The sequence below is a fragment of the Acanthochromis polyacanthus genome, chromosome 1, assembly GCF_021347895.1.
Source record: "Acanthochromis polyacanthus isolate Apoly-LR-REF ecotype Palm Island chromosome 1, KAUST_Apoly_ChrSc, whole genome shotgun sequence".
Taxonomy (NCBI): Eukaryota; Metazoa; Chordata; class Actinopteri; family Pomacentridae; genus Acanthochromis; species Acanthochromis polyacanthus.
This window is the reverse complement of record NC_067113.1, coordinates 39,294,954-39,320,930: the sequence shown is the minus strand read 5'-3', so window position 1 is coordinate 39,320,930 and position 25,977 is coordinate 39,294,954. Positions and strand designations below refer to the sequence as shown.

The 25,977-nt window shown below is 40.8% G+C and overlaps 1 protein-coding gene across 2 annotated transcripts; it reads right to left on the bottom strand.

The window, feature by feature from the left end:
• Window positions 1-625: 625 nt before the first annotated feature.
• Window positions 626-25,912, bottom strand: dyrk2 (dual-specificity tyrosine-(Y)-phosphorylation regulated kinase 2). 2 transcript variants are annotated; one of them, XM_022200942.2, is made up of 7 exons: window positions 25,785-25,912; window positions 16,048-16,151; window positions 12,280-12,613; window positions 12,038-12,201; window positions 10,704-11,093; window positions 10,532-10,622; window positions 626-9,869 (listed from the first exon to the last, which is right to left on the bottom strand). In XM_022200942.2, exons 1-7 carry the CDS (start codon window positions 25,822-25,824, stop codon window positions 9,220-9,222), a joined length of 1,773 nt encoding a protein of 590 aa, XP_022056634.1. In that variant the 5' UTR covers window positions 25,825-25,912; the 3' UTR covers window positions 626-9,219. The 2 variants fall into 2 exon arrangements, with proteins under 2 accessions (XP_022056634.1, XP_051804025.1); XM_051948065.1 differs by lacking the exon at window positions 25,785-25,912 and adding an exon at window positions 25,353-25,759.
• Window positions 25,913-25,977: the final 65 nt, after the last annotated feature.

Sequence of the window (25,977 nt, the reverse complement as noted above, 5' to 3'; positions counted from 1 at the left end):
ATAGATCACGGATGTCCGCGCTGCATCGTGCATACATAATATATGCATGATGCTGCGCTGATGTCGGTCGGACGGAGATTTCTGTTGCATTGCCCGTTCACTTCCGCTTTTGATGACGTATTGTGCTCAGACGATTCGTCGACGCGTTGTTCGTTGCAGCCCTACTTAGAACCTTTTCCATGTTTGTCAAGACTCAATCAGATGGTTCAGTTGCTCTGATGATTATTTTCCACGTGGAGCCACGATGTAGGAATAGATAGACATTGTCTATAGGTCTAAAACTGAGAAGGTTCTGCTGTTCAGTTCATTTTAGAGCCACATTCATCAGTTGGACTGATGGGAGATCACAGGTGGACTTGGGTTTTCTGACTTTTGTTGCAGTAAATTTACCTTAAAGTTGTTGAGAAAATACTGCTCAACTTGTCAATACTGTGAATATCTAGTTAGTAAAAGACGATGCAATTTTGAACCATTCAACATTTCACTGATAGTTCAGTTCTGTTGTCTACTGTTATTTAAAATCTTAAGCTAAAATGGACTTTTGATCACTTTTCAAGCTTCAAACTTCAAATTCTGATTTCACTGTGCATCGACACACCTACTCACTGAGACCAACACATACAGATGAACAATAAAATTGTTTTATTAATAATATTTTTTCACCACAATAAAATTTAACAAAGGCTCACTAAAAAAGTGTCAACTTCTGTGTTCTGTACAGTAGATACAGTACATTGTAAAACTGGCCGCGGTGTGGCACAGCAGCGCATTTAATCCCCCCCCCAAAATGTATTATTGAAACACTTTGCACATTATTTACAGATAAAATCCACAAAAAAACCCAGCTGGCAAACATCACAGAAATACAGCGCAGCTTCACGCTAACAGCCGCTAACTCCTGGCTGCAGAGACCTCCCGATAGAAGCTGAATGGCTAATGAGCTATCGGGCTAACTGGCTAGCAGGGTATCAAGCTAGCGAGCTAGCTAGGCTACAGCTGCTTTCACATACGAGCGACAAATTACTTTCTGGATGCTACCAAGAGGTCAGTTGAACCAGACGTCGTGTTCTCGTGTGACTGCAGCCAGTGACTGTAAAACTTTTCAAAAAACAAAACATTGTTGCGTTTTCTGTCCCTCCTCATCGTCTGAAAGGCAGCAGCTGCTTCTCCTCTGATTGCCTTCCTGTTCACTTACAGTCTGCTTTGCTGTCAGACTTTCTAACTTCCTGTCCGCGTGTCTGTTTGAGCAGCTAGTGCTCAGCTAGCTTTGTAAAGGAATGCACTTTGGTAGATTCAACCAAATGCCCTGGGTGTTAGTCACAACAATGACAACAATAACTGAGCAATCTGAGGTACCAACATGAAAAAATAATGCTTTAAAACCACATTAATGCTAATGCTAACAGTTTCCGTCAGCTCCTCAGTGAAAAGCTCAATGCAACTGCAGCTAGCTGGCAAAAAACTTGCTATTTGCTACTAGCATTCAGTTAGCAGTAAGCTAGTGCTAGCTTCACTGTATACAAAAGAAACATCAGTGTAGCAGCTAACAGGTGAATGCTAGTCAAACGGCTAGTTTTAGCTTAGCCCCGTTTTAAAGCATGCCTTAAAACCACATTGATGGTAATGCTAACAACTTTGTGATCATCTCAGTGAAGAGCTCAACTGCAGCTAGCCAACCGAAATGTACTGGTTGCTACAAGCATTCAGTATGAAGCAGGCTTTTGCTAGCTTCACTATAAAGAAAAAACCATCAGTGCAGTGGTTAGCGGCTGGACGCTAGCAGTCGAACAGCAAGTGTTAGCTTATCCTTGTTTTAAAGGATGCTTTAAAACCACACTGAAGCTAATGCTAACGGCTTCTGCAAGCATCTCAGTGAGGATCTCAACGCAACGGCAGCTAGTTGGTAAAAACTTGCTATTTGCTACTAGCATTCAGTTAGCAGTAGGCTAGTGTTAGCTTCACTGTAGAGATAAGAAACGTCAGTGCAGCAGCTAGCGGCTGGACGCTAGCAGTCGAACGGCTAGTGTTAGCTTAGCCCTGTCATCAGCAGGCGTCGCCCATCCGACCTGAGGCGACGAGTGGCGACAGTTGGCCGATATGTGTCTGTACATTGTGCAGCCATGTTAAACACCCCCCGACCCACCCACCACCCCCACCCGGCACACAAACACCCGTCCATGTCGGCGCTGATCGGTTTAAAGCTACTTTCTGCGGATGGGGCTTCGGTCTGTGCTGCTGGCTCTGGAAAGGAGCGTAGAAAATTGTTCATGGCAACAGGAGTTAGCGAGATAGCTAGCATGTCCAGATTAACAGTCTAAAAGGTTGAGTCGTAACAAACTGTGACCCACCGGTAGGTTTGAAACTATAAAAACTGACTGAATCAATAGAATAAATGTGATATGGAGCACATACACGCCGCCAGCATGTTGATACAGTCAACATGGTGAATAGTGCGACAAAGTTTAAAGCAGCTGGAATATTGTTTTTCCAATTGTTTAGATGCTATACGATACATTGACTTTATTAATCCCCGAAGGGAAATTCAAAATCAATTCAATATTCAAGATCTATCTGCGCTCAGAAACCGTCCGGTTCGGAGGGTTTAACAATTAAAAAGTCTTAGTTGTTTTTTTATTACGAAAAATACCCCAAGTTTACACTAAACTCAACATCTTTCGATTTTTGACTGTCAGTCATACTAAAAAGCAAATTAAAATGAGTTTATCTGCTGTTTGAACCATTGACTAAAAAACATAAGGAAACAGTGAAAAAAGTTCATTTTTGCCATTGAATTGATCAGAGTCATTTAATGTTTAGCATCTGTGGATATCTAACACATTTTGCACGATAATACACATTTAAATTACGGTAGTTTGGTTGTAGTTCCTGGTTGTTCGACCAGGTGGAGCCTCTTACTGTTCAATACTGTAGCAACCGGAGGAGGCGTCACTCAGACTACAGGAAGTTCATGTTGGCAAGCAGAGAGCATTGGGGGGCTTTGGCTAGTGAAGGGGCACCATGACAAAGACTTCTGTGGCAGTTAATGACCCCTAACCACAGTAACTGTAAAAAGTACTGAAGAAATTTGGGCCATTTTGAATAATATTTGGCTAATTTCAAGGTTTAGCTGGTAAAGGCGCACCATGACAAAGACTTCTGTGGTGGTTAATGACCTCCGACCGTCACACATTAAATTGAGCCATCAGCTTTTCTATGTCCCAGTGACATATAGAACAGCATTGCCTGCTAACACTGCATTATTTTAGAAAAGCATTCTAATTTACGACACCAGTGGATGTAAACAACGATTAGGTTCGGGTGGACCAGTTTGCCTTGATCAGTCTCAGTGCTGTTCCATCTGACCCACAGTCCACAACCCAACATCTAAAATGGGTTCTCATGAAAGAGATTCTTCAAGATCAAAACAGAACCATACAGCTACGAGGACGATGCTTCCTGTAAGGACCTATTTTTGCTAAAGCGCCATCTAGGGTGCCAAAGCGAATGGTTTCTATGAGGTACTTTTAGGGGTTCTTAAATGAAGCTCTAGCTTAAAGGGTCTCGAAGTGGTTCTTCTATGGCATCACTATGAAGAGCCGTTTTTGGTTCCAGCTAGCACCGTTGCTAATGTGCTAACATAGCTAGCCTCCGGTGTTCTATTTGCTACGTTCTAATAGAACCAGAGGTATGATTTGTTCTGTTGCGCTCAGAGTCGTGATTGAAGATGTTGGGATTTTACGCCGTCTTAACCGAGCTAATCAGGACGCAGACTTCAGCCGCCAAGACTCGCGTCGTCGAGAGTCGACACATGTGACGCTAAGTGATTGTTGTCGTGGCAACACCGACACCGTGGGCGTGTGTGCGCTGGGCGGGCGTGGCATGGCGATGAGATACTGAAGGCACAAAGTTACGACTCTCAGCACTCCGTCTCACAGAAACAAAAAAATAAAAACACAAAACACAACCAAACCAATCAAATCCTTAGAATAAACAAAAACACACATACACACACACTTCCTCCTCTTCCTCCTCCTCTTCCTCTGGGAGGGGGGCGGAGCTTCCCCTGAGATGGGTGGAGCAGGTAGCGTCTGTGTGTTCAACATCACGTATTCCTTCGTCATCCACTTCCTGTGTGCTACATTACGTCCTCGGCCCAACGGCGCCGACCTTCCTCCTCATCATCTTCATCATCCTCCACCTCCTCCTCAATTTACAGAGTGCGTTCAGATTGTGTGTCTGTGTTTGTGTACATCTCCATATAAATGTGTGTGTTTGTGTGAGGGAACAAGCTTTAAGAAAACCTCTGGATATTGCACACACACTGCTACATACGACACACACACACATTCAAGTATACAGCACGAACCGCACGGCGTAGTAAATATGTGGATTAATAAATATTAAAGTGTAGCAAATAAATAAAAAGCATTGTCCAGTCCTCCCCGATCACGACCATAGATCAACACTGAACTCTGATCAGCAGCAAGATTACTGCTCTTCATTCTGCGATTTAGATCCGTTGAATCGATTCAACGTTCTACTACAACTACTTCCTCTTCTGCTGGATCAATAAATCTGTTATTTAATGGAATCGGGGCTCAATCACAGCAGGAAATGACGTTCTCAGAGAAATAACGGTTCTTCAGGAGACTACCTGGTTCTTCAGAACCAGTTGTCTAAATTTAGGTTGATGGTTCTTCACGTACGTGTCTGGTTCTTTAAAGGACTAAAGGTTCAAGTTATTTGGTTTTGTGGCAAGAATGAAGACATTGAGAAACGATCATCACAGTTCCACAAACCCCAAGTTGGAACCTTCAGTCATGTTCTGTCTGATCAAGAACCCAAAATATTAAATGTGTTCTAGCGGAAGAACCACAAATGCTTCACATATACAAAAAAGTCCAAACGCATTTGGGGTTTCTTGAGCCGCAGTTTGGCTCCTCAAGATAATTTAAGATTTTAGGGTTCCGAGTTCGACATCACAATGACTAATTTTGTATTTTTGTGTTACTTTATGCGTTTCTGAAGCAGAAATTGTAAACATCATAGCTCCTCTTACAGAAAACACCCCAAGAATGATCTAAAAACAGGTGGTTCCACAACCTAAAAATAATTCCTCAAAGAACCTGCTTTTAGAGAAGTTATTTGTGGCACCTAAAGGAACCATTTTTTTGACAGTTCTTTGAGGCACCGTTGGGGAACAAGGTTGAAGAAATGACTTTTTAGAGAACCTTCTGCTAAAAGGTTCTCGGTAGAATAAAAAAATCGTTCTTTTATGGCATCACTGAGACGATTCCAGTTAGCACCGTTACTATTTTGGAGTGTGGGCTGATGAGAATGTTTTTTCTTTTCTAGAAATTTTGTTAAAATTTCACTACAAGCTTCAGAAACGCATAAAAACACATTTAAATAAAGCGTATCACACAATCTGCCGTGAATGGGTCCGTTCTAAAAGAAAGTGTTTTTTTATTTTAAATACTCAGAGGTGTTTAGTACTAAGAAGGAAACCAAAAAAAACAGCTAGCGGCTAGTTTGATAAACGGGACATTGTCCCCTAGCATCATAGCAGCACTGATAGTTTGTTACAGCACATTTTGAGTTTGCTGCTTGCTGGGATTTTGTTCCAAATTCATTGATCTAGATTCTTATATTAGCTGGAGAACAGCTGAGCTCTGGGATTTCTTTGTACTTCCCGTTATGGAAGGTAACTTCTGGCAATCAGTGTGCATAAAAACAACTTTTTAATTCATTAAATTGAAGATTTAAAGCTGTAAAGTTTCACTTGTGTTAGCTTCATTGTAGAGAAAAGAAACATGAGTGTAGCAACTAACGACTGAATGCTAGCAGTCAAACGGCCAGTTTCAGCTTAGTTTTAAAGCATGCCTTTAAATGACACTGATGCTAATGCTAATAACTTTGTGAGCACCTCAGTGAAGAGCTCAACGCAACTGCAGCTACCCGATAAAAACATGCTGGTTGCTGCAAGCATTCAGGTAACAGTAGGCTAGCGTTAGCTTCTCTCTAGAGAAAAGAAACATCAGCATCATAGCTAACAGTTGAATGCTAGCTGTCCAACGGCTAGTTTTAGCTTTGACTGTTTTAAAGCACGTCTTAAAACCACACTGATGCTAACAACTTCATAAGCACCTGCAGCTAGCTGATAAAAACTTGCCAATTGCTACAAGAATTCACGAGTGGCTAGCTGCTAGATGCTAGCATTCAAATGGCTAATGTTAACTTAGCCCTGTTTCAAAGCATGTCTTAAAACCACGTTGATGCTAATGCTGACAACTTCATAAGCACTTGCAGCTAGCTGATAAAAACAACGTACTAGTTGCTACAAGCATTCGGTACGCTAGTGCTAGCCTCACTGTATACAAAAGAAACGTCAGTGCAATGGCTAGCGGCTGGAAGCTAGCAATTGAGCGGATGGTGTTAGCTTAGCTGACTTTTAAAGGATGCATTAAAACCACACTGATGCTAATGCTAACGGCTTCGGTGAAGAGCTCAACACAATGGCAGCTTGCCAATAAAAACTTGCCATTTGTTACTAGTATTCAGTTAGCATTCAGATTCTTATATTAGCTGGATAACAGCTAAGCTCTATGATTTCTCTTGGCCGGTATGGAAGGTAACTTCTGGCAATCAGTACGTAATAAAAATACAGTTTAAATGGACTAAATTGAGGATTTAAAGCTGTAAAATTCCACTTGTGTGGCCACCTCTTCTGAATTTAAACACTGTTTCATTATGGAGGATAGTTTAGTGTCTTGAGGTTTCTGCGTCCTCATTTTCTTTTTGTTCCCAGCGACAAAATCATTATTTAAAATTAATTTCCCAATCTCTTATTAACCCTCTGAACCCCAGAACCTGCCAGCAGGTTTGAAAGTCATGATATCTTTTTTTGTTTTTTAAAAAAACTGTTAAAATTTACAGTCAATCATGAAGGAATCTTCTGGCTCCGTTGGTAAAGTTAACCCGAAATAAGCTTAAAATTGTGATATTTCGTAAAAATCACTGCATTCTTTGTGTCTTGTTAAAAAATTGCACAAGATTCTGTAAAAAACCAAGAATAAAAAAGTGTGTTGAGGCTGTAAACATGAAAATACATAAATATCTACAGAATGTTAATTCATCATATACATGTCGATTCCGCGTTTTCTTGAACAATTTCAACTTTTGCTTCTTTCTTTTTTCCATTTATGGCTTTAAAAACATGTCAGAAGGCGTTTTATTAAATCTTTGTACTTGTTCATGAAACTACCCAGGGTTCAGAGGGATAAAACAGCCCTTTCATTTGATTATTATCTATAACTTGTCCGTAAAACCACCTTTCGTCCACCTTCTCTATGTTCGCTGCTCCTTCGATGGTCATCTTGTGCCCTTAATAACTGCATTAAGTTCATTTAAAGGGGAACAAAATGCCATTTGTAAACCGCAATGTCCTTCTTTTCCAGGCGTTTTTCCTCCTCCTTCCTCTGCTAACCCTAAAACAACAAAAAAAAGCCAAAGTGTGGAAATTAAAAACGTCATTCTGTCTGTGCTTCGTAAGGCCAGGCAGTGGAGAGCTAAGACGCTATGGCTAAATAAAGGCTAAGGCTAGCCACCAGACTGCCAAAAAAAGGCTAAAACAGCGAGCCGGCTGTCGCTGGCTGACTGATTCAAAATTGTGCTAGGCTAGCTACTAGCCAGTTAAATGGTAAATAGGTAGCAATACGACAGCTAGACGCAAACAAACAGCTGTCTAATAACTAACCAGTGCCAGTTAACTATTAGCCAGCTGACAGGCACTATGCTAGCGTGATAACACAGGCTAGCTACACACTGTAAAACAAACGGCGGCTAAGAAAGTTAGCCGGCTAACAGGTAGACGGTTCAGTCGGGGGGTCTCGAATCTTTGATTATCATGAATATCGACAAACGTCCCCGAAACTGAGAAGCAACACAAAATTAGTTGTTTCATATGGACATGAAACGAAGACCAGCAAGCTAATCGCTGCACAGCTTTAGCATTATAAGGATATATGAACCTTTTTTTGTCAGTTAACTACGTAAAAGGGCTGATCGAAAAGTTCTGAGACTGCTTTTGCTTCAAGCTAAAGGGACACAGTTCAGGAAAGTCAACACCCACTGCGGACAGTGCTTGATCTGTTTACATACAGGGACTTCCAATGGGTGCTGCAGGAGCACTGGGAGCAGAGTATCGCTGCACGACGAGAATACTAGGGCTGGCCCGAATAGTGGTTTCTGACCTCCGAATATTCGGGCCCTATTAAAGACAACATAACGTCCAACGGGGTGGGGGTGGGGCGCTTGTGGTGGAGACGGCCCGAATATTCAGATCTATTCGTCTGGTCTCCCGGGTCCAAATTTTGCCTTTGTTTTGTCTTCAGTTAAACTGAAGAATTCCAAACAGCAGAGATCTTCAGCATCTTGTCTTGTATTTATGCAACAAAGTGAAGCGTGACGTCAGAGTCGGCAGCAACCCAGCCCCAGTGGGGGGGGTATTCGGATACCAAAATTAGTATCCGGATATCACCGTAGCAAACGAATATTCGGATATTCGGGATATTTGGGTCCAGCCCTAGAGAATACTTCAACAGGAAGGCGGATAAATTCAAATCAGGTACAGTTTTAATTTGGTTTTTTTAGTGTCGGAACTTTTGGACCAACCCTCGTGAACGTTCTCTGTAAGGCCGTCCAAGTGTCGGAACATATAACCTCGTAAGACTGAAGTCGGAAAATGTTTTTGGTGTGTAATCAACTCGGCTAAAAGATTCTGTGCTAGAAACATTAAACAAGCCTTGTTCCCTCCATGAGCACCATGTTTGTTGATGTGTTTGTGAGTTTGGAGCTACAGAGTGGTGTGATGGGTTCTGATTGTCTCGAGTGGCTCCACGGTCGTTTCAAACGTGTGGCTGCCGCTCAAAATGTAAAACAACTCCCGTCTTTTTTTCGGACAGGATTGAGAATTCGAGGCGTCTGAACGCACCCCGGTTCCATCAGGTTTCCTTCAGCCCAGCTCACGTCCCAGCCTGGCCACTCTGCACATTTTAACACCCCAACGCCAAGTTTCAATTTGTCTTGAACGCACCCCAACAACGCTGAACAAAACCAAACGCTCTTCAAAACTGGACCAACCAGTTTAATTCAGTTCCAGTCGGTTGCTCGGGAGCACAGCTTTCATTTCCCACCACAGCGAGCGGGGTGCATTCACTCTCAGCTGACCAGTTTGGGCAGAACCGTCCTCGGTTGGATGTTCCCGTTGGCGTCAGTGATCGCCGCCAAGTTAGTCCTGGTTTTGGAGGAGGAGGAAGTGGTGGTGGAGGAGGTGGTGGCGAGCTTGGAGATGGAGGTGAAGGCGCCGTCGGTGGTGGTGGTTCCCCGTTTGGACGAGGAGGTCTTTTCTCCCGCTGTGGTTCCCGTCGGTGGCTTCGGGAGTCGCCTCCTCAGCCATGGGTGTCGCAACGCCTGGCTGGGCGTCATCCGGAGCACAGGGTCCCACTCCAGACACTGTTTGAGGAAGTCCAGGAAGAGCGGGTCGTCGCAGCCCTTCAGCGCCGTGCTCCAGTCTTTGCTGCCCGGCGGGCCTCGCACCTTCCCCCGCCGCGAACGCCCGCCGTTCAGCACCGTGCTGCCGTCGGGTAGCGTGGTCACGGTGCAGTACCGCGGGTAGCCTTTGGATGACACAAAGTTCTTGGCTCGCTTGGAGGCATCCAGGAGCTTCTGACTGGGCATCCCCAGCAGCTCGATGATGCAGGCCAGTTGGTCGGCTTCATCTTCACCCGGCAACAGCGGATAGCCGGTCAGCAGCTCGGCCAGGATGCAGCCCAGAGACCACATGTCAATGGGCATCCCATACCTGGAGCCTGGACAGGACAAAGACACAGCTTTTAGACTGACAGAATGGTTCTATACCAATCAGAGAACTTTAATATACTTCTAGAAATCTGAACCTGCAAGACTAGAAACTTGGACAAGACTTTACGTACAACTTTTAGTCAAGTTGCCAAAGACTGATTGATGATCCAAAAGAGATTAAAAAAAAACAAAAGACAAACAGACCACAAAGGAAACATAAAGGAAATACAAGGACGGAAAGACTTGGCAGGAAAAGAAAGACACTCCTTCACACACGACAGTTAGTCAAGTTGTCAAAGGAACTGCGACTGATTGACAATTACTTTCGTTTACCAAGAAGAACAGATTATTGCTTGAGAACTTGCAAAATCGTTGGTGTTAAGGGAAATTTTTGGACATTGACAATCGTAAATGTTGTGCAACTAATATTCAGTTTCATAAAATGTACACAGACCAAATAGTTTAACCATATGAGGTAGATGCTAATATTGAGTGTTTTTCCATCATAAACGGCATGAAAACATGAATTAGTACAGAAATGAATGGAAACCAGAGGTATTAAATCTATAATATCTACGAAAGGTTTGTAACTGCTTTATTAGAACGTTTCGTGGGTCAGATTGTGGATATTTATTGAAGACCAGAAGCTAATTTTGAGTCTTTTTCTTACCCAGAATAACTTCTGGTGCTCGGTAGAACCTGGACTGGATGTAGGTGTAAACTCTCTGATGTTCGTAGCAGCTGGAACCAAAGTCTATGACCTGTGGGGGGACAAAGGAAATGGTTTACTGGGATTGGACGGACTGGAAGCTGCTTCGTGGCTCCTGGTTTGGCTACCAGACCTTGATGCCGCTGCGTCCCTGCTGCTTCAGCAGGATGTTCTCGGGCTTGAGGTCGCAGTGGATGATGCGGTTCTTGTGCAGCGAGTCCAGACACTGCAGGATGGAGTGGGCGAACTTCCTGACCAGCGGGAGGCTGAAGCCCTGGAACTTGTTCTTCTTGATGAGCTCGTACAGGTTCATGCTAAGCAGCTCGAAGGTCATGCAGATGTGGTTCCTGAAGGTGAAGTTCTCCAGCATGTGGATGACGTTCATGCTTGAGTCCTTGTCCTGCTTCCTCAGGTGCTCCAGGATCCGGATCTCCTCGGCCGCCTGCCGGTGGAAGCGCTTCTCGTTGCGAACCATCTTCAGAGCGACGTGAGTCTGAGACTTGTGATCGAAGGCTTTAACCACCTGGAAGACAAAGAGAAACACCCAGATGATGGTTTAAGGTGATGACCTAACCTCTTTCACTCCAACTGAGAACCGAGAAACACCCTAAAGTTTCCTTAGATCTGCCCTTCCATATACAAGTGCCCACCTGACTTCCTCAGAATCAGCTGTTCTTTTATCTAGAATAACTTGTGTATTTAATGAAACCAAGCAAAGTTTTAGCTTCACACTATGCTAACCTACACAGTAAAGATCCTTTAAGTATATAGAAGTGGGTCTAAAGGTACCACGTCTATTATCAAAAGATCATATAAGACTCAGTAACCAAAAAATTCAAGAAGTCACCTCAAAAGAGACAAAAAGATGACAAAGACGCCAAAACTGACGATGAAAACACTTAAACCAACCACAAAGAGATTATAAATGACGAGAGAAAGCAACCAAAAGCAGACTGAAATGACCACAAAATACTAAAACTGATGACACAAAGACAAACCAAAGATAATGAAATGGCAACGTTACTCGAAATAGCGACAAAAAAACTATAAACAGCTACAGAAAGACTCACTATGTCTACAAAGAAACCAAAAATGACTACAAGAAGACAAAGATTGACCACAAAGACTTAAAATGATCCCAAATAACAAAAAATTATCACAAAGAGATTGAAAATACTCTCAAAAGGACTACAAATGGCCACAAAAGTACTAAAAATGACTGCAAAAATACTAAAATGCCTGTGAAAAGATTTGAAATGCTCAAGAGATAAGAAGCGACCACTAAAAGACTCCCAACAGCTGCAAAAAGATAACAAATGAACATAAAAGACTACAAATGACCATAAAAGACTACAGATGACCATAAAGACAGAGAAAACAACTTGAAAAAGACTAAAACAACTGGAGCAAAGTAACTAAATACAGACAGAGACTAAAAACAACAACAAACCGCAGCATTAGCCATACCTGACCAAAGCTGCCTTTGCCGATGACCTTCAGGACTTCGTAGCGGTAGGAGATGTGGTCATGCGGGACGTGGATGTAGGAGCCCTGATCGTCGTCGTAGCCACCGTTGTTAGCTCCGCCCATAACCCCCGACCTCTTCTTCGCACTGGGACCAGTGAAATACACTGAGGAGGAAAAAATGTTGTTAATTCATCGGTTTCGTCTTGGTCACCGCTAACGGCTTGTCGTAATGGGCGTCTCACCTTCGGGGTAGCTGAACACCTCATGGTGTTCAAAGGAGGACATCTTGGACATGAACTGCTTCATGGCCTGCTCCGGGGACAGCGGGTTGGGCTTTGGCTTGCCGTCCGTCGACTTGTTGGAGGCGGCGCTGCCCTGGCGGCAATGATGGGCCGGATCGGACGCCGAGGTCTGGCGGTCGGGCAGCGGGAGGCCCGGCCGGGTGGAGCTGATGGGAGCCAGGCCGTTGGGCTGGGAGGTCAGGACCGGACGCTTGTTGGTGTTCTCCTGGGGGACGTGGACCTGCGACTGAGATGACAGCTGGACGGCGTCCGACATGGCGGCTTTAGAGCCTCCCTGAAGACAAAACAGACATCGAATCGGGACATTCAGAAGAGTTGGAGCTTCAACTGGATCAGTTTTCAGATATACCCTCCAGAACCTGCCTGAGAATCAGCACATTTCTAAGTTTTCTTTACCATCATACTAATACAGAGAGAGCTGAAAAACAGAAGCAACAAAAACATCCACAAAGGACAAAAAATGACAACAAAACGATTAAAAATAACCACCAAAGGAGCAAAAATCACACAGAGACTCAAAATAACCACAAAAACAACAAGACAAAAATTACAAAGAGATTCAAAACAACCACAAAAGTAATGAAAACAACCACAAAAGGGTAAAAGTTACCAAGAAAGAGACTCAAAACAACCACAAAAGATTAAAAATGACCCTAAAAAGATTAAAACAACCACAAATTAATCCAAATAATCACAAAAAGAATGAAAACAGACACAAAGAGAGTAAAATTACAAGAAAGACATTCAAAATAACCACAAAAGACTAAAAATGACCCAACAAGGATTAAAACAACCACAACTAACATAAAACATCCACGAATAGACTCAAAACAACAACAAAAGACTAAAAAAGACCAACAAAGAGACTCAAAACAATCACAGTAAAGATACAAAACAAAATCCGACCAAACTAATAATCACCACCATGAAATATAAAACAACCACAAGAAAGACCCAAAATGCAAACAAAACCAACCGAAAACAAAAGCACTCTGCTACATTAGCCACTCGTTAAGAGAGATGCCGCCCTTGTAAAGGACGACTAGTCTGGTTGGAGGTCATTAACTACGACAGAAGTCTTTGTCATGGTGCCCCTTTACCAGCCAAACCCCATCAATGCTCTTTGGTTGCCAACATGGAACAACCAGGTACTACACTTAATCTATAATAAACTTTCTGTCATAAGACTTTATTAACCTGGAAAGAAATTTTTCAGCCAGAGGAAACAACATTATAGAACAACGATCGATTGATAATCATTAACATCTACAGTTGTAGATTTATGATCTCTGCTCTGTAATTTCAGCCTTCATTGACACATTCCAACATATTCAGTTCTTTAATTATGTTTGTTGTTAAAAAGACCACAGTGACTTTAAATCTTTGTTCAGTTCATTAAAATGTGGATCATTAACAACCACAGATTCGTCTTTCGAGGAACGTATTCGGTCTAATCACTCTGTTCTGATGAATGAGCATCTCTTTCTTTTCCGTGTCTCTCTTTTTGCCCGTCGCTCGGCGAGTTGCTCCGTGTTGCCGCGGCGACCGGCACACCTGTGTCCTTTCATACACACAAACAACACCTCAAAGAGCTGCCGTTTACCGACACGACAACAACGCCAGCGTCCTCACAATCCGGCCGGCGGGGGAAAATAAAAAGCAATCACAATGAAGCGGGAAGTGAAACGGATGCAAAGCAAACACGGCAGTCCGGTTTGTGTGTCTTTGTGCTGCTGTCGTGGTGAGTTTGGCTCCGCCCCCCACCTAAAAACACCTGAACAAACCCACCGAATGATGGCTTTTGTCTCACTGTGGCTGAAAGCAACAATAATAATGAATCTGGAGATGACTGGTGAGACTAAAGCAGCAGAAATAATGACTTTTTTTTTTTAGAGGCTTTTGAATTTCTGTCTCATTTTTCCTCACTGTGGGCTCATTTTTCCAGGTGAACACTGAGAAACACGTGATACATTCAAGGACCGCTGGAGAGTTAGAAATTTGAAGAATTTTTTGTTTTTACAGCTTGTTGCTCTTCTAAATGGAGTCACTTTTGTGATTTTTTTTAAAGCTAACATCTTTAAATTGTGCTGGTGAGTTCAGGTGTTCAGATGGTTTCGCTTCAGGTTAGCTACATCAGAGGACTGGTGTTTAATAACCGAGGCGTTGCTTAAGGCAGCGGTAATCACCTCGATAAGAGTCTGACTCACCTCCCATCACATCCCAGTAATTAATCACAGCAGCACGTTGAACTGTGATAAAACCTTGAACTGGTTGCAGCATAAAACTAGGACTGGCTAACATTATTATTATATTAAACGACCATGAAGACGGTTTCTGTAGAATCTGCTTCTGGCTAACAGTTAGCCTCTTCCCTGACTGAATGCATGATGTCTGCTGAGTGAATTAGAGGCGATTTGCTTCCCTGCAAGTTCTCATTAAAGCTCCATAAAAGCCTCGTCTGATATGCAACAGGAAACCCAGCTAATGCTAACATGCTACCAGAAGCTGTGATCCAATAAAGAGCAATGATAGCACTCTGATGCTATAAATGCTGCACCTTTAGCCCTCTGTGTGTGTGTGTCCTTCACACCAGCCTATAAACCAATCAGCTGTTCAAAGCGTCTCAGAGCTATTATTAGCCATGTGGCTACAGCTGGCCGTTCCACAGAGCTAGCAGCAGGCTAACGTTACGCTAACATGCTAACCACTCAACTCTGACACACACTGCTTCATGTTTTTCATTTCTAACCGTGTTGGAATAAAACTGAGGTCCAGAAATGATTGAACAGCTGACATTAGCGTGATCACGAAGCCGCTCCACATGTCTGATCGGGACATTCACTGATAATCTCTTTACTGAGTCTCATGAATCCAATCAGGACCAACCTGCCGACTCCTTAAAAGAGCCAATAAATAAACACCACGTGTTGCTCACCTTCCCTTTAACATGTCTTCGTTTATTCTGGTAGATTTACTGCAGAAAATGAGCCTTTTACAGTTCAGAAAATGAATTTACTCGTGGTCAACTGCCTTCTTCAGAGTCATTAACATTGTTTAAATTTAAAAATTTGCTAAAAATAAACTGGTTCTAATAAACATATTCTGAAAAAGAAAAAAAATTCTGCACTTCTTGATGCAACCATGAGCAAGGTATGACTCAACTGCGCCTAACAGTGACGTAATAAAAATTCAGAGAGTTTTCAGATTGACGGCAGGCAGTGTTACTGTAAAACAAAGAGAAACACCAGAGACCAACAGGAAAATAAAAACCAAAAAACCAAAATGATGACTCCAAAAAAAATAAACAGGAAAAGAGTTTCCAAATTTTCAATTTTCCAACAGTCCTTGAACTACACATCTGTGACTACCAAATCTTAGCTTAAAATCATGATATTTCATGAAAATTGCTTCATTTTACATGTCCCAGTTTAAAATTCACTAAAAATGAACTGGTTGCATTAAACAGATTCTGTAAAAAACGAAAAATTTTGCACTTCTTGATGCAAACATGAAGCCGTCACTGATGCAACTGCAACTGACAGTGACATAGCAACAATTCAGAGAGTTTGAAGAAACAGTGAACAGAGGAGCAGGTTGTTGGAGAAACATTCAGCACGGTGAAGCATCTTTCTACAGCTTTTATATCGACTCCATGAACACAACAAACGTCTCGGACTGCAGACAAAGAAGGAAAGTGCGCTTAAGTACCGTCAGCGAGTTGTGGTTGTTGTTGCGGAGTGGCGGCAGGGCGACGGGTGACGTCGTCTGAGAGCCGCTGTGGCCGGGAGAGTAGACCGGCTCGCCCACTTTGCCTGAAAAACACAGAAAGGAATGGTTGATGGTCAATAACATCAAAAACATCCAAGAGATTCATACAACCAGCCGTCAAAAACAGATAACTGCTTTGTGGGGCAGAAAATAAAAACCACAACAAAAGCTTTTGTGTTAAACAGGACATAAAAAAATAACGTCTGGACGCACAACATTAGAATTTTGCAGATATCCGATATTTTTAAACTCATGTTGGTCGAAATCAAGTCTGTCCTGCAGCGAAATTAACATTTTATTAACATCTGCTCCCATCGTGACATTACCTGAGCAAAAATTAATCAACTAATTCAGCAGTTATCAACTCATAAATTCATATTTTGATCAGTTTCAGTAATACTGTGAATAAAATGGTCAAAAAATCCCCGATTGCAGCTGGTTAAATGTGAATATTTTCTGGTGTTTTTCCTCCTCAGTGATTGATAAATTGAATGTTTTTGGACAAAGCAAGATATTTTTCACCTTGGCTTTGGGAAACATCCACATTTTTTACAATTTTCTTTGAAATTTTTGAGACCAAACAAGTACAACTGCAAGAATTTCACGTTAAAAGCAAAAATATATATCAGTTAAAGGCTTGGTGTGTAAAAGAGTTTTTGGAGATCCACAAGGCACCGACATGGATCCTCTACTATTCATTACCTGTTTCAAAGTAAAATCACATCTGGAGTACCACAAGGTTCCAGTCTGGGCCCACTGCTGTTCAGTTTCTTATATTTACACCAAGCTTGTTAAATTTTAATATTTTCTGGTTTCTTCCCTCCTCTATGTGGCAAACTGAATATCTTTGAACACAACGAGTTTTTTCATCTTTCAATCCTGAAGAAAGTCCAGATTTTCCCAAATAATGACAAATATTCGTAATTAATTTGATAGTTAGAATAAAGCAAAATTGTGTAATTTTATGGTCAAATATTGTTTAAAAAAGTAATTACACACTACGAAAACAACAACTGTAAAAACGGTGAAAAAAGCAACACATATCTGTAAAGTAATTATATTTTTAATAGTTTTAACCACAGCTAAAAGTCATTTTATGGCCAAAAATAAATAAATAAAATAAATAAATACATAAAATATGCATATATTTGTAAAGATGCAGATTTTTGATTAAGATATTTTTCATAGCTTTGGTTTGCTGTTTTTATTTTTACAATCAACGTGGAAATTAATATTTTTCTGTCTTTTTATTAGATATTATCAGTATTTTAACAAACAACTGTGAAAAAATTATTTCCCATTTTTTCAGTTACTAATTAAGTTTTTTTTAATAAAGGCAAATATCTGTAAAATCATAACTTTGATAGCTTAAATTAAAAAAACTGTAATTTCATAATCAAACATTGTATAAAAAAGTAATTACTATTTGTAAAATTAGAGCTTTTTGTCCTCTTTCTCCCTTTTTGAAAATGTAAACAAAATGTTTTTCTTACATTTATGATTTATTATGTGTAATTTAATATAGAAAATTTGTAAATTAACAGTAAATTGTTAAAAAAAATCTAAAATGTAATTTTATATATTTACAGCACACAACAGCAGCTTCTCAATAAAAACTTACATTAAATGTTCTTTTATCAATCAAATATATTGATAATCAATCGAGAGCAGCAGCAGCCTAAAATGGCCCGGACCAAGCTGCTGATTGACTCTAAGGAGGATGAAGGTTTTAATTTAGCCTGATAATCCTGATACTCCTCGTCCAGCTCCTCCTCCTGTCAGGTCAGAGATCGGAGATCCTGAAACGAGTCCAGCCGGCCGATAACGACGTCAGACTTTGACCGACATCTCTCCCACATCTCTTATCAGCATCGGCCAGTTTCCAGCACCGAGACGCTGAAAAGCTTCTTTCTGGCCATGTTAACGTCTGAATAAACAACTCAGTTATTTTTAACTAAACTAAGATCATCAAGCACCAATGTGGGTGTTTGGAGCATCTACAGACATTATAAAGCCCAGATTCTAAACGTTTACAGGTTTATAGTGCACATTTTATGGTTTAATGTTTAAAAACATTTTTATTTCCATTCCTGAAGCACTTCTTCTCACTTTCAGTTTGAAATAGTCAGTTTAAGCTGCAATCTGTGCTGCAAAATGACCACAAAGAGACACAAAAAAACAAACAGAAAGGCAAAATGACTGAAAACAAACGCAAGAAGATCTCATGCAGATAAAAATGAGAGCAGAAACGCAAAAACAACCAAAAGAGACAGAAAATGACAACAAAAATGACCATAAAGAGACAAAACGACCGCAAAGAAACACAAAATTACCCCAAAACATGACCACATAGACACAAAACGAACCAAAAATGACCACAAAGAGACAAAAATGACCATAAAGAGACAAAAACGACCGCAAAGAAACACAAAATTACCACAAAGAGACACAAAATGAACCACAAATTACCATAAAGAGACACAGAGGCAGAAAATTACCCCCAAAAATGACCATAAAGAGACAAAATGACCGCAAACAGACACAAAATTACCCCAAAACGTGACCACATAGACACAAAATGAACCAAAAATGAGCACAAAGAGACAAAAATGACCATAAAGAGACACAAAAGGAACCAAAGCTGACCATAAAGAGAAAAAACGAGCACAAAGAGACTCAAAATCAACCCAAATATACAGAAAATGACAACAAAGAGACAAAACGACCACAAAGAGAAACAAAAGGAACCAAAAATTAACATAAAAGACAACGTGACCAAAAAGAGACAGAAAAGGAACCAAAGCTGACCATAAAGAGATAAAACAAGCATAATTAAGGAGAATGTGGTTATTTCTCCATTTTTCTGATAAAACTCAACAAGCCCAGTGTTAGCAAACTCCATAACAACATCCTCGCTGTGTAATTCTTCCCTGCTGTGATCACAAATCGTTGCACATATTTAAATCTAAAACTCATTCATTTATCTCTTTGAACCACTGAATCCACGCAGCTCCGAACGGCATGTTGTCTTTAACAGAAACAATTAAAATGTACCAATAAAACGAGAAAACTCGACTTTCCAACGGTCTCTGAATGCATCATGTGTGAAGCATGGATCTGCACAGAAAAACAACCGAATCTAAACCACGGCACTTCATTAAAATCACTCTATACTCGTTATAAAACACCAGGCCCTCGTTCTGTCTGAGCTGAGCAGGACAAACCGAGCACAGCCAGTTTCTGCGGCTGAATGTGAATCCGACACCGAGCTGAAAATGTCGGAGCGCCGGTGAGAACGAGCGGCATGCGGCCGGACGGGAGGGACGAGTGGGAAAATGAGCAGCAACGTGACGAACACGCCGTGACGCCCGGCGGGGTCAGCGGCTCAAAGAAAGCCGGACGAGAATCCTGGAAATGACGGCGCTCTCTCCTCTGTCCCTCACAGGCCACCGTACAGCACCGTGGTGGGCCAGAAAGAAAACAAACCGCATGTTCTAAGGCTTAATTAAAAGAAAAGCCATTTAGACCAACTTTTTAATCTGCAGACATTATTTTAACAGACTGCGTTAACATAATAATAGATCTGGGCTTAAAATTGAGTCACAATTCTGCTTTTAAAGGCAAATAAACTGATGAACTATTTCAATTTTCACTACAATAAGACTCGGAACGACTACAAAAGATTAAAATTAACCAGAAAATGTTAAAATTTACCAAAACCAGAGTCAGAATGAATACAAAAAGGCAAAAACAACCACAGGAAAGACACAAAACGCAAAAGGTAACCGAAAATGACCACAAAAAGACTTGGAACGGCTACAGAAGATTAAAATGAATCAAAAAATATTAAAAATTCACCAAAAACAGAGTTAAAATGACCTCAAATGGCTAAAAATGATCACAAACAGACTCAAAACAAGCACAAAAACAACAAATGAAGACTAAAAATTAACACAGAGACAAAAATAACCACCAGAAAGACACAAAACGCAAACAAAGGTAACCGAAAACGTCCACAAAAAGACTCAGAATGGCTACAAAAGATTAAAATTCACCACAAAATATTAAGAATTTACCAAAAACAGATTCAAAATGAGTACAAATGGCTAAAAATTACCACAAAGAGACTCAAAATAACCACAAAAACAACGGAAACACAACCAAAAATACAAATGTTTGCAGAAATAACTAATTTTGAATGCTATGTAATTATTGGAGTTAGTCATCAACTATTAAACTCATCATCCAGTCTTCTTAGGATCAATGAACTGATAAATGGATTTGAAAGTTTCAAAATTTTAAGTTTAGATTTGGTTTGACAGAATTTCAAATCCCAGATGAGGCGTTCAAAGACCAGTGGATGGTCGGAAATCCAACAACTTTCTCAATTTTTGACTGACTCTGCCTCTGATAAATGGTTTAAATGTCTTTGTTTGTTTGTTTTGTTCAAGAAAACTCACCTTTAGCGTTTTTGTGTGCAACTTACTGCAGAATCCGCCATAGACGAGAATAAAATCGAACTAAATCTGCTAATTCTAGCTTCTTAGATGTAAATAGTTTCTGGTTCTGTCCCCTGCTGTGACGGTAAATTGATCGTTGGGTTGGCACGTTGGGTTTTGGGAAATAATTGACATTTTTTTAACCGAAACAACTCTTCAGTCAGTGGAGGAAGGTATCGTTGCATAACCAAACTCCCCCCTTGAACCAAACCGGCCAATCGGATCTCTTCATAACGGAGAAGCATGATGTCATCCGAGGTTGGCGTCTGTCCATTAGCATCCACTAGTTTGTCATCCACACGGGGACAGCGATGATCAGCACCGGCTAAAAATAACCAGCGGCACGTATTTACAGAGATTTTAATATCGAGACACCGGAGAAACCAATTACGATGCAGGACTAAAGTTAGCCAGGGAACCTCATGTGGAACCCTGCGGCTAGTTCAGCGGCTGACATAATCAACGAAAGCTCATTTTTACCCATTTTCTTAACCAAGAGTCGGCTATCATTGGTCAACTATCAATAAATCAGTATAATAATCAGTTTGGCTTGGTTCATAGAAACACTGCCCAAGAAGCGTTTCGACAGGACTTGAAAACAGGAAATCTAATATAAAACAACCCCAAATGAACTAAAAACGATCGCAAAGACACAGAAACATCCAAAACGCAATCAAAAGTAACCAAAAACGTCCACAAAAAGACCCAGGATGGCTTCAAAAGATTAAAATTTACCAAAAAAAAATACAAAAAATGTTCCCAAAATTAGAGTCAAAATTATCACAAATGGCTAAAAATGACCACAAAGAGACTCAAAATAACCACAAAAAGGAATGAAAACAACCACATAAGACAGAAAATGACCACAAAGAGACCAAAACAACCACAAGAAAGATAGAAAATGCAAACAAAGGTAATGAAAAATGTCCACAGAAAACTTGGAAAGATTTCAAAAGATTATAATCAACTAAAAAAATACACAAACGGCTAAAAGTTACTAGAAAGACTCAAAATGCAAAAAAAAGGTAACCTACAATGTCCACAAAAAGACTCAGAACGGCTACAAAAGACTAAAATTTACCAAAAAACAAACAAAAACCTTTCCAAAAACAGTCAAAATGATCACAAATGCCTACAAATCAATAACAGAGACACTTAAAATAACCACAAAAACAACAGCAAAAGACTAAAATTAACAACTAAGAGCCAAAATCAACCCCAAAACAGACACAAAATGAAAATCGATTAAAATAAAAATCCACAAAAAAACTAAAAATCACCAAGAAATAGACAACTGAACATCTGAACACTAATCCGTTAGCTTCTCTCCTGCTCCCTGTGCTCAAATAAACTGCATTTCAAAACAAACAAATTCCCAATAAACCTGTTTTCATTTACAGACGTTTATGTTTGTGTTGTCAGACAGCAGAACGAGGACGAAACATCGACTGAAACTAACTTCCTGTGAGCCGCCGGTCGCTTCGAGCTGAGCTAAATTCCTCCATGAAGACGTAGAAACCCGTTCCACCAGCACTGGGAATTCAGGTTTACTTTCATGACAATCAGAGCTGCTACCAGAGGACGACGACACAACAAGGAAGGAAGGAGCTGCTCCAGCTTGTTGAGCTTCATTAAATAACCAGACTCAACTTTCACCTTGTTGAGTCGTTTAACGGAAGCTGGTGGAGGAGTTTCCATTTTAACTACAGTTTTATGATGTAAATTTGTGTTGCTGTTACACAGGAACATGCAGTCTGTCACAACAAAATCAACTTGCATTAAATGGTCGCTTTGCTTTTTAGAGGAAAACTAATTCCTTAGATCAGGGGTGTCAAACATTCGGTCCGTGGGCCCAAAGCGGTCCTCCAGAGGGTCCAATCAAAGTGTAAAAATCACAGAGAAGACTTTAACTGCAGATTTTAAATCAGTAAAACTATAAATTTAAAATAATTTCTAGACCATGACAAGTTGTTTGGATCATAAAGTAAAATACTAGATTGTTCTTTTGCCGCTTTGTGTCTCGTTTCTGTAATATTTTGTTGTGCTTTTGTTGTTTTTTGCCTTTTTGTCTCATTGTTGTCGCTTGTCTCATGTTTTTGTCATCTGTGTAATTTTTTCTTGTTGGACATTTTTTGCTGCTTTGTAACTTTATCAAATTTTTTTGTCTCATTTTTGTTTTTGTTGTCTCATTTATAATTGTTTTGTTTCTCACTGTTGTCATTTTGTCTCAATTTTGTAATATTTTCTTTATTTGTCCGATTTTTGTTGTTTACCTCGTGTCTGTTGTTTTGTTTCTTGTTGTCGTTTTGTGTTTCCTTTTTATCTCGCTTGTGTTTTTTTGTCTTATTTTTGTCATTTTTTGTTTCATAATAATCGTTTTGTGTAGTTTTGTGTTTGTTTTTTTGGTTTGCTTGTGTTGTTTGTCCATTTTTTGGTGCGTTGTAACTTTTTGTCTAATTTGTTGTCTCTTTTTGGTCGCTTCATTTCTTGCTTTTGTTATTTTGTGTCTCATTTTTGTAAGTTTTGTCTAAACCAATTTGAACACTAAACCAAATAAATTAAACCCACTAAATCTGTTAACTCCCAAAACGGTGTGCTGCTAAATTCAACTGTACTTAACACTGTAAAAATTAGACTAATTTTGAGACTAATTCATTCTTCACCCTTCATCATGAAAATAGCGTTATTAATCATAAATTATCCACTTTTAGAGCAGTAAAAAGGGACTAGAGCTGTAATTTTGTTACATAACCTTCATTAAATTACACTAAATTTTCAGCTACAATGCCCGTCGCTCCAAAAACATCACAGTTAGTGTTTATAAAATGTGAAACTGGGACATAAAATGGTACAAAACTGAAAAAATAGAGCCTGAAGCAGCACAAACTGTCACTGAACAGCCTGCAGGTCCAAACCCTGCCTCTAAAATAAAACCACGGATAGACCAGATTTGGTAAATACAGTGCAGGTGGTAGGTGGGGGGGATGAAGGATGAGATAAACATGTTTGGGTGTAAAAAAAAAATTACAAAATAAAACATCTCTCACACCACCACAGTGCTGATTTAATTTGGAGTAAGCAAGAGGCTAACACTGAATAATCAGATAAGTCATCGTCTACAGTGCAGCTAAATAAAGACTCAGTACGAATACATCTAGCTGGTTGTCTGTATTTACATTAACATTGATGTTAGCATCAATGAGGCTAACAGAGGCTAACATTAGCTTGTATAGACTAAAATAACACTGTCTTGCTCAGGCTAACAGCAGCTAAGTGTATCTTTTTTGTCTACCCGTGTCTAATTTAAGCGAACATAGCAGCTACCGGCATTTTAATTAGGCTAATGCAGCTGTTAGCAGTAGTCTGACTGGTTAGCAAAACAGCTAACAGTGTCCTACTAAGTATATTTTAGTATCTTGTTGAGACTAAAATAGCAGCTAGCATTATCCTGGCTGGCTAACATAGCAACCAACAGTATCATGCTTAGGCTAACACAGTGGTAAACGTTATCTCAATAGGCTAACACTATCTTGTGTTGGTTAACAAAGCAGAAAATGGTGTCTTGTTTTGCTTAACAACAGTTAACTGTACCTTCTTTAGGCTAACACTGCAACTAATCTTATTTTGCATACGTTAACACAGCGGCCAACAATATCTTGTTTTGGCAAACATCAGCTAACAGTATCCTGTTTTGGCTAACTGCTACCTTTTTTTAGGCTGACATTGCAGCTGACATTATCTTATCTATTGTAATATGGGAGCTAATGGTATCTTGTTGTGGCTATGGCGAAGCTAACACGATCTTCTTTTAGCTAACTGTTGGCTTTTTATTTAGTAGCTAACATTTTCTTGTCAAGGGTATTGTGGGTGCTAATGGTATCGTGTTGATGCTAATGCAGAAGCTAACAATATCCTTTTTAGGATAACTGCAGCAGCATCTTTTTTTGGCTAACGTAACAGCTAATACTGTCTTGTTTAGGGCATCAAGGCAGTAAATGGTAATTCGTTTTGGCTAATGTAGCAGCTAACAGTAATTTGCTTAGGCTGATGCAACAACTAATTGTATTCTGTTGAGGCTAAGGCAGGCGCTAACAATATCTTGTTTGGGCTAACCAAGCAGTGCTGGTATCATATTTATGCTAACATAGTAGCTAATAAAATTTTGTTTTGGGTGTCAAGGCAGCAAATGATAATTTGTTTAGGCTAATGTAGCAGCTAGGCTAACACAGCAGCTAATTGTATCTTGTTTAAACCTTTTGTTGTGATAATTTAATATGTCATCGGTATTTTTAAAGAGTTGAATTATCTAAAAATTTTATTACACCAGCCTAAGTAGCAATGAGCTAACGTTAGTATGCTATTATATCAACTGGGCTATACATGCTAAATGACAACTGTCTGGGAGGAACATATTTTACAGTAATAACCTGATTAATCATTAAACATTCAATCAATAACCATCACTGAACCCATGGAGAGTAAATTACCCTCTAATGGTCCAAAAGGAGAGCAGGAGGTGGACTCAGGTTAGCACTTTCAGTCGAATTATTAGCTTAAACGCTCCATAACAGCGTTAGCCTGTGTTTTATGGAGCCTCCAGAAGTGACAGTTATGTCGGCCAGAGAGGAACTGAGTGTCCCCTGACTGCAGGCCACAAATCACCCAGTGATCGGAAAAACACATACAAAACACCACCGGATACCGAATAATGGATCGTTAAACCAGAGAGAAGAGAAGAAAAAACACCTTTAAGGACACCGAGAGGCAGCGGTGGAGGCGGAGAGCTGCGGGAAGAGGCTTTACAAAGGGCCGAGAGGGAGATAAACAGACCGGAGAGCCGCTGTCACCTCTCATCTGTCGGCTAAAAATAAACCTGACAGACCGCGGAGGAAGGGCCGCCTTCATCCCAGCTGCTGCTCCTCTCCTCGGCCGCTCACGCTCGGCTCCTGTCCGTCCGAGCCGCTTTATGAGATTACAGTTAATTTAATGAGCAGATGGAGAAGCCTCCAGCAGTTTGTGCCCTGTTAGCCAGCAGCTCTTCCTGCCTGCCCTGCACCGCTTCAATCCGCCCCACGACCGCTGTCTGTACGGCAAACCGAAGCGGAGACCCGGCAGAGTGTCCCCGCCGCAGTGGCTGGGCTCAGGCGCCCTCCGACCGGCTACGGAAGCTGTGCTCACCCGTCGGGAGGACCGAGGCTCCGGGCTTCTTGGTTAACATGGCGGCCGCTCCTCTCCTCTGGACGCAGACGGACAAGACGCCTCCTCTTCCTCCATCCGCAACTCCTCCTCTTCCTCCTCTGTCTCCTCCTCCTTCAGATCGCTCCTTCCCAATAACTGATTAAATTAAATCCCTTTTGTCCTCAAATCTGCT

Bases quoted from the DNA above. Each gene is read 5' to 3' on its own strand.
- dyrk2 (XM_022200942.2), bottom strand. From the start codon at position 25,824: ATGTTAACCAAGAAGCCCGGAGCCTCGGTCCTCCCGACGG. The intron at 10,623-10,703 runs GTCTGGTAGCCA...GTCCCCCCACAG, and splicing joins AGGGACGCAGCGGCATCAAG to GTCATAGACTTTGGTTCCAG. The intron at 9,870-10,531 runs GTAAGAAAAAGA...TGTCCTGTCCAG, and splicing joins AGCACCAGAAGTTATTCTGG to GCTCCAGGTATGGGATGCCC.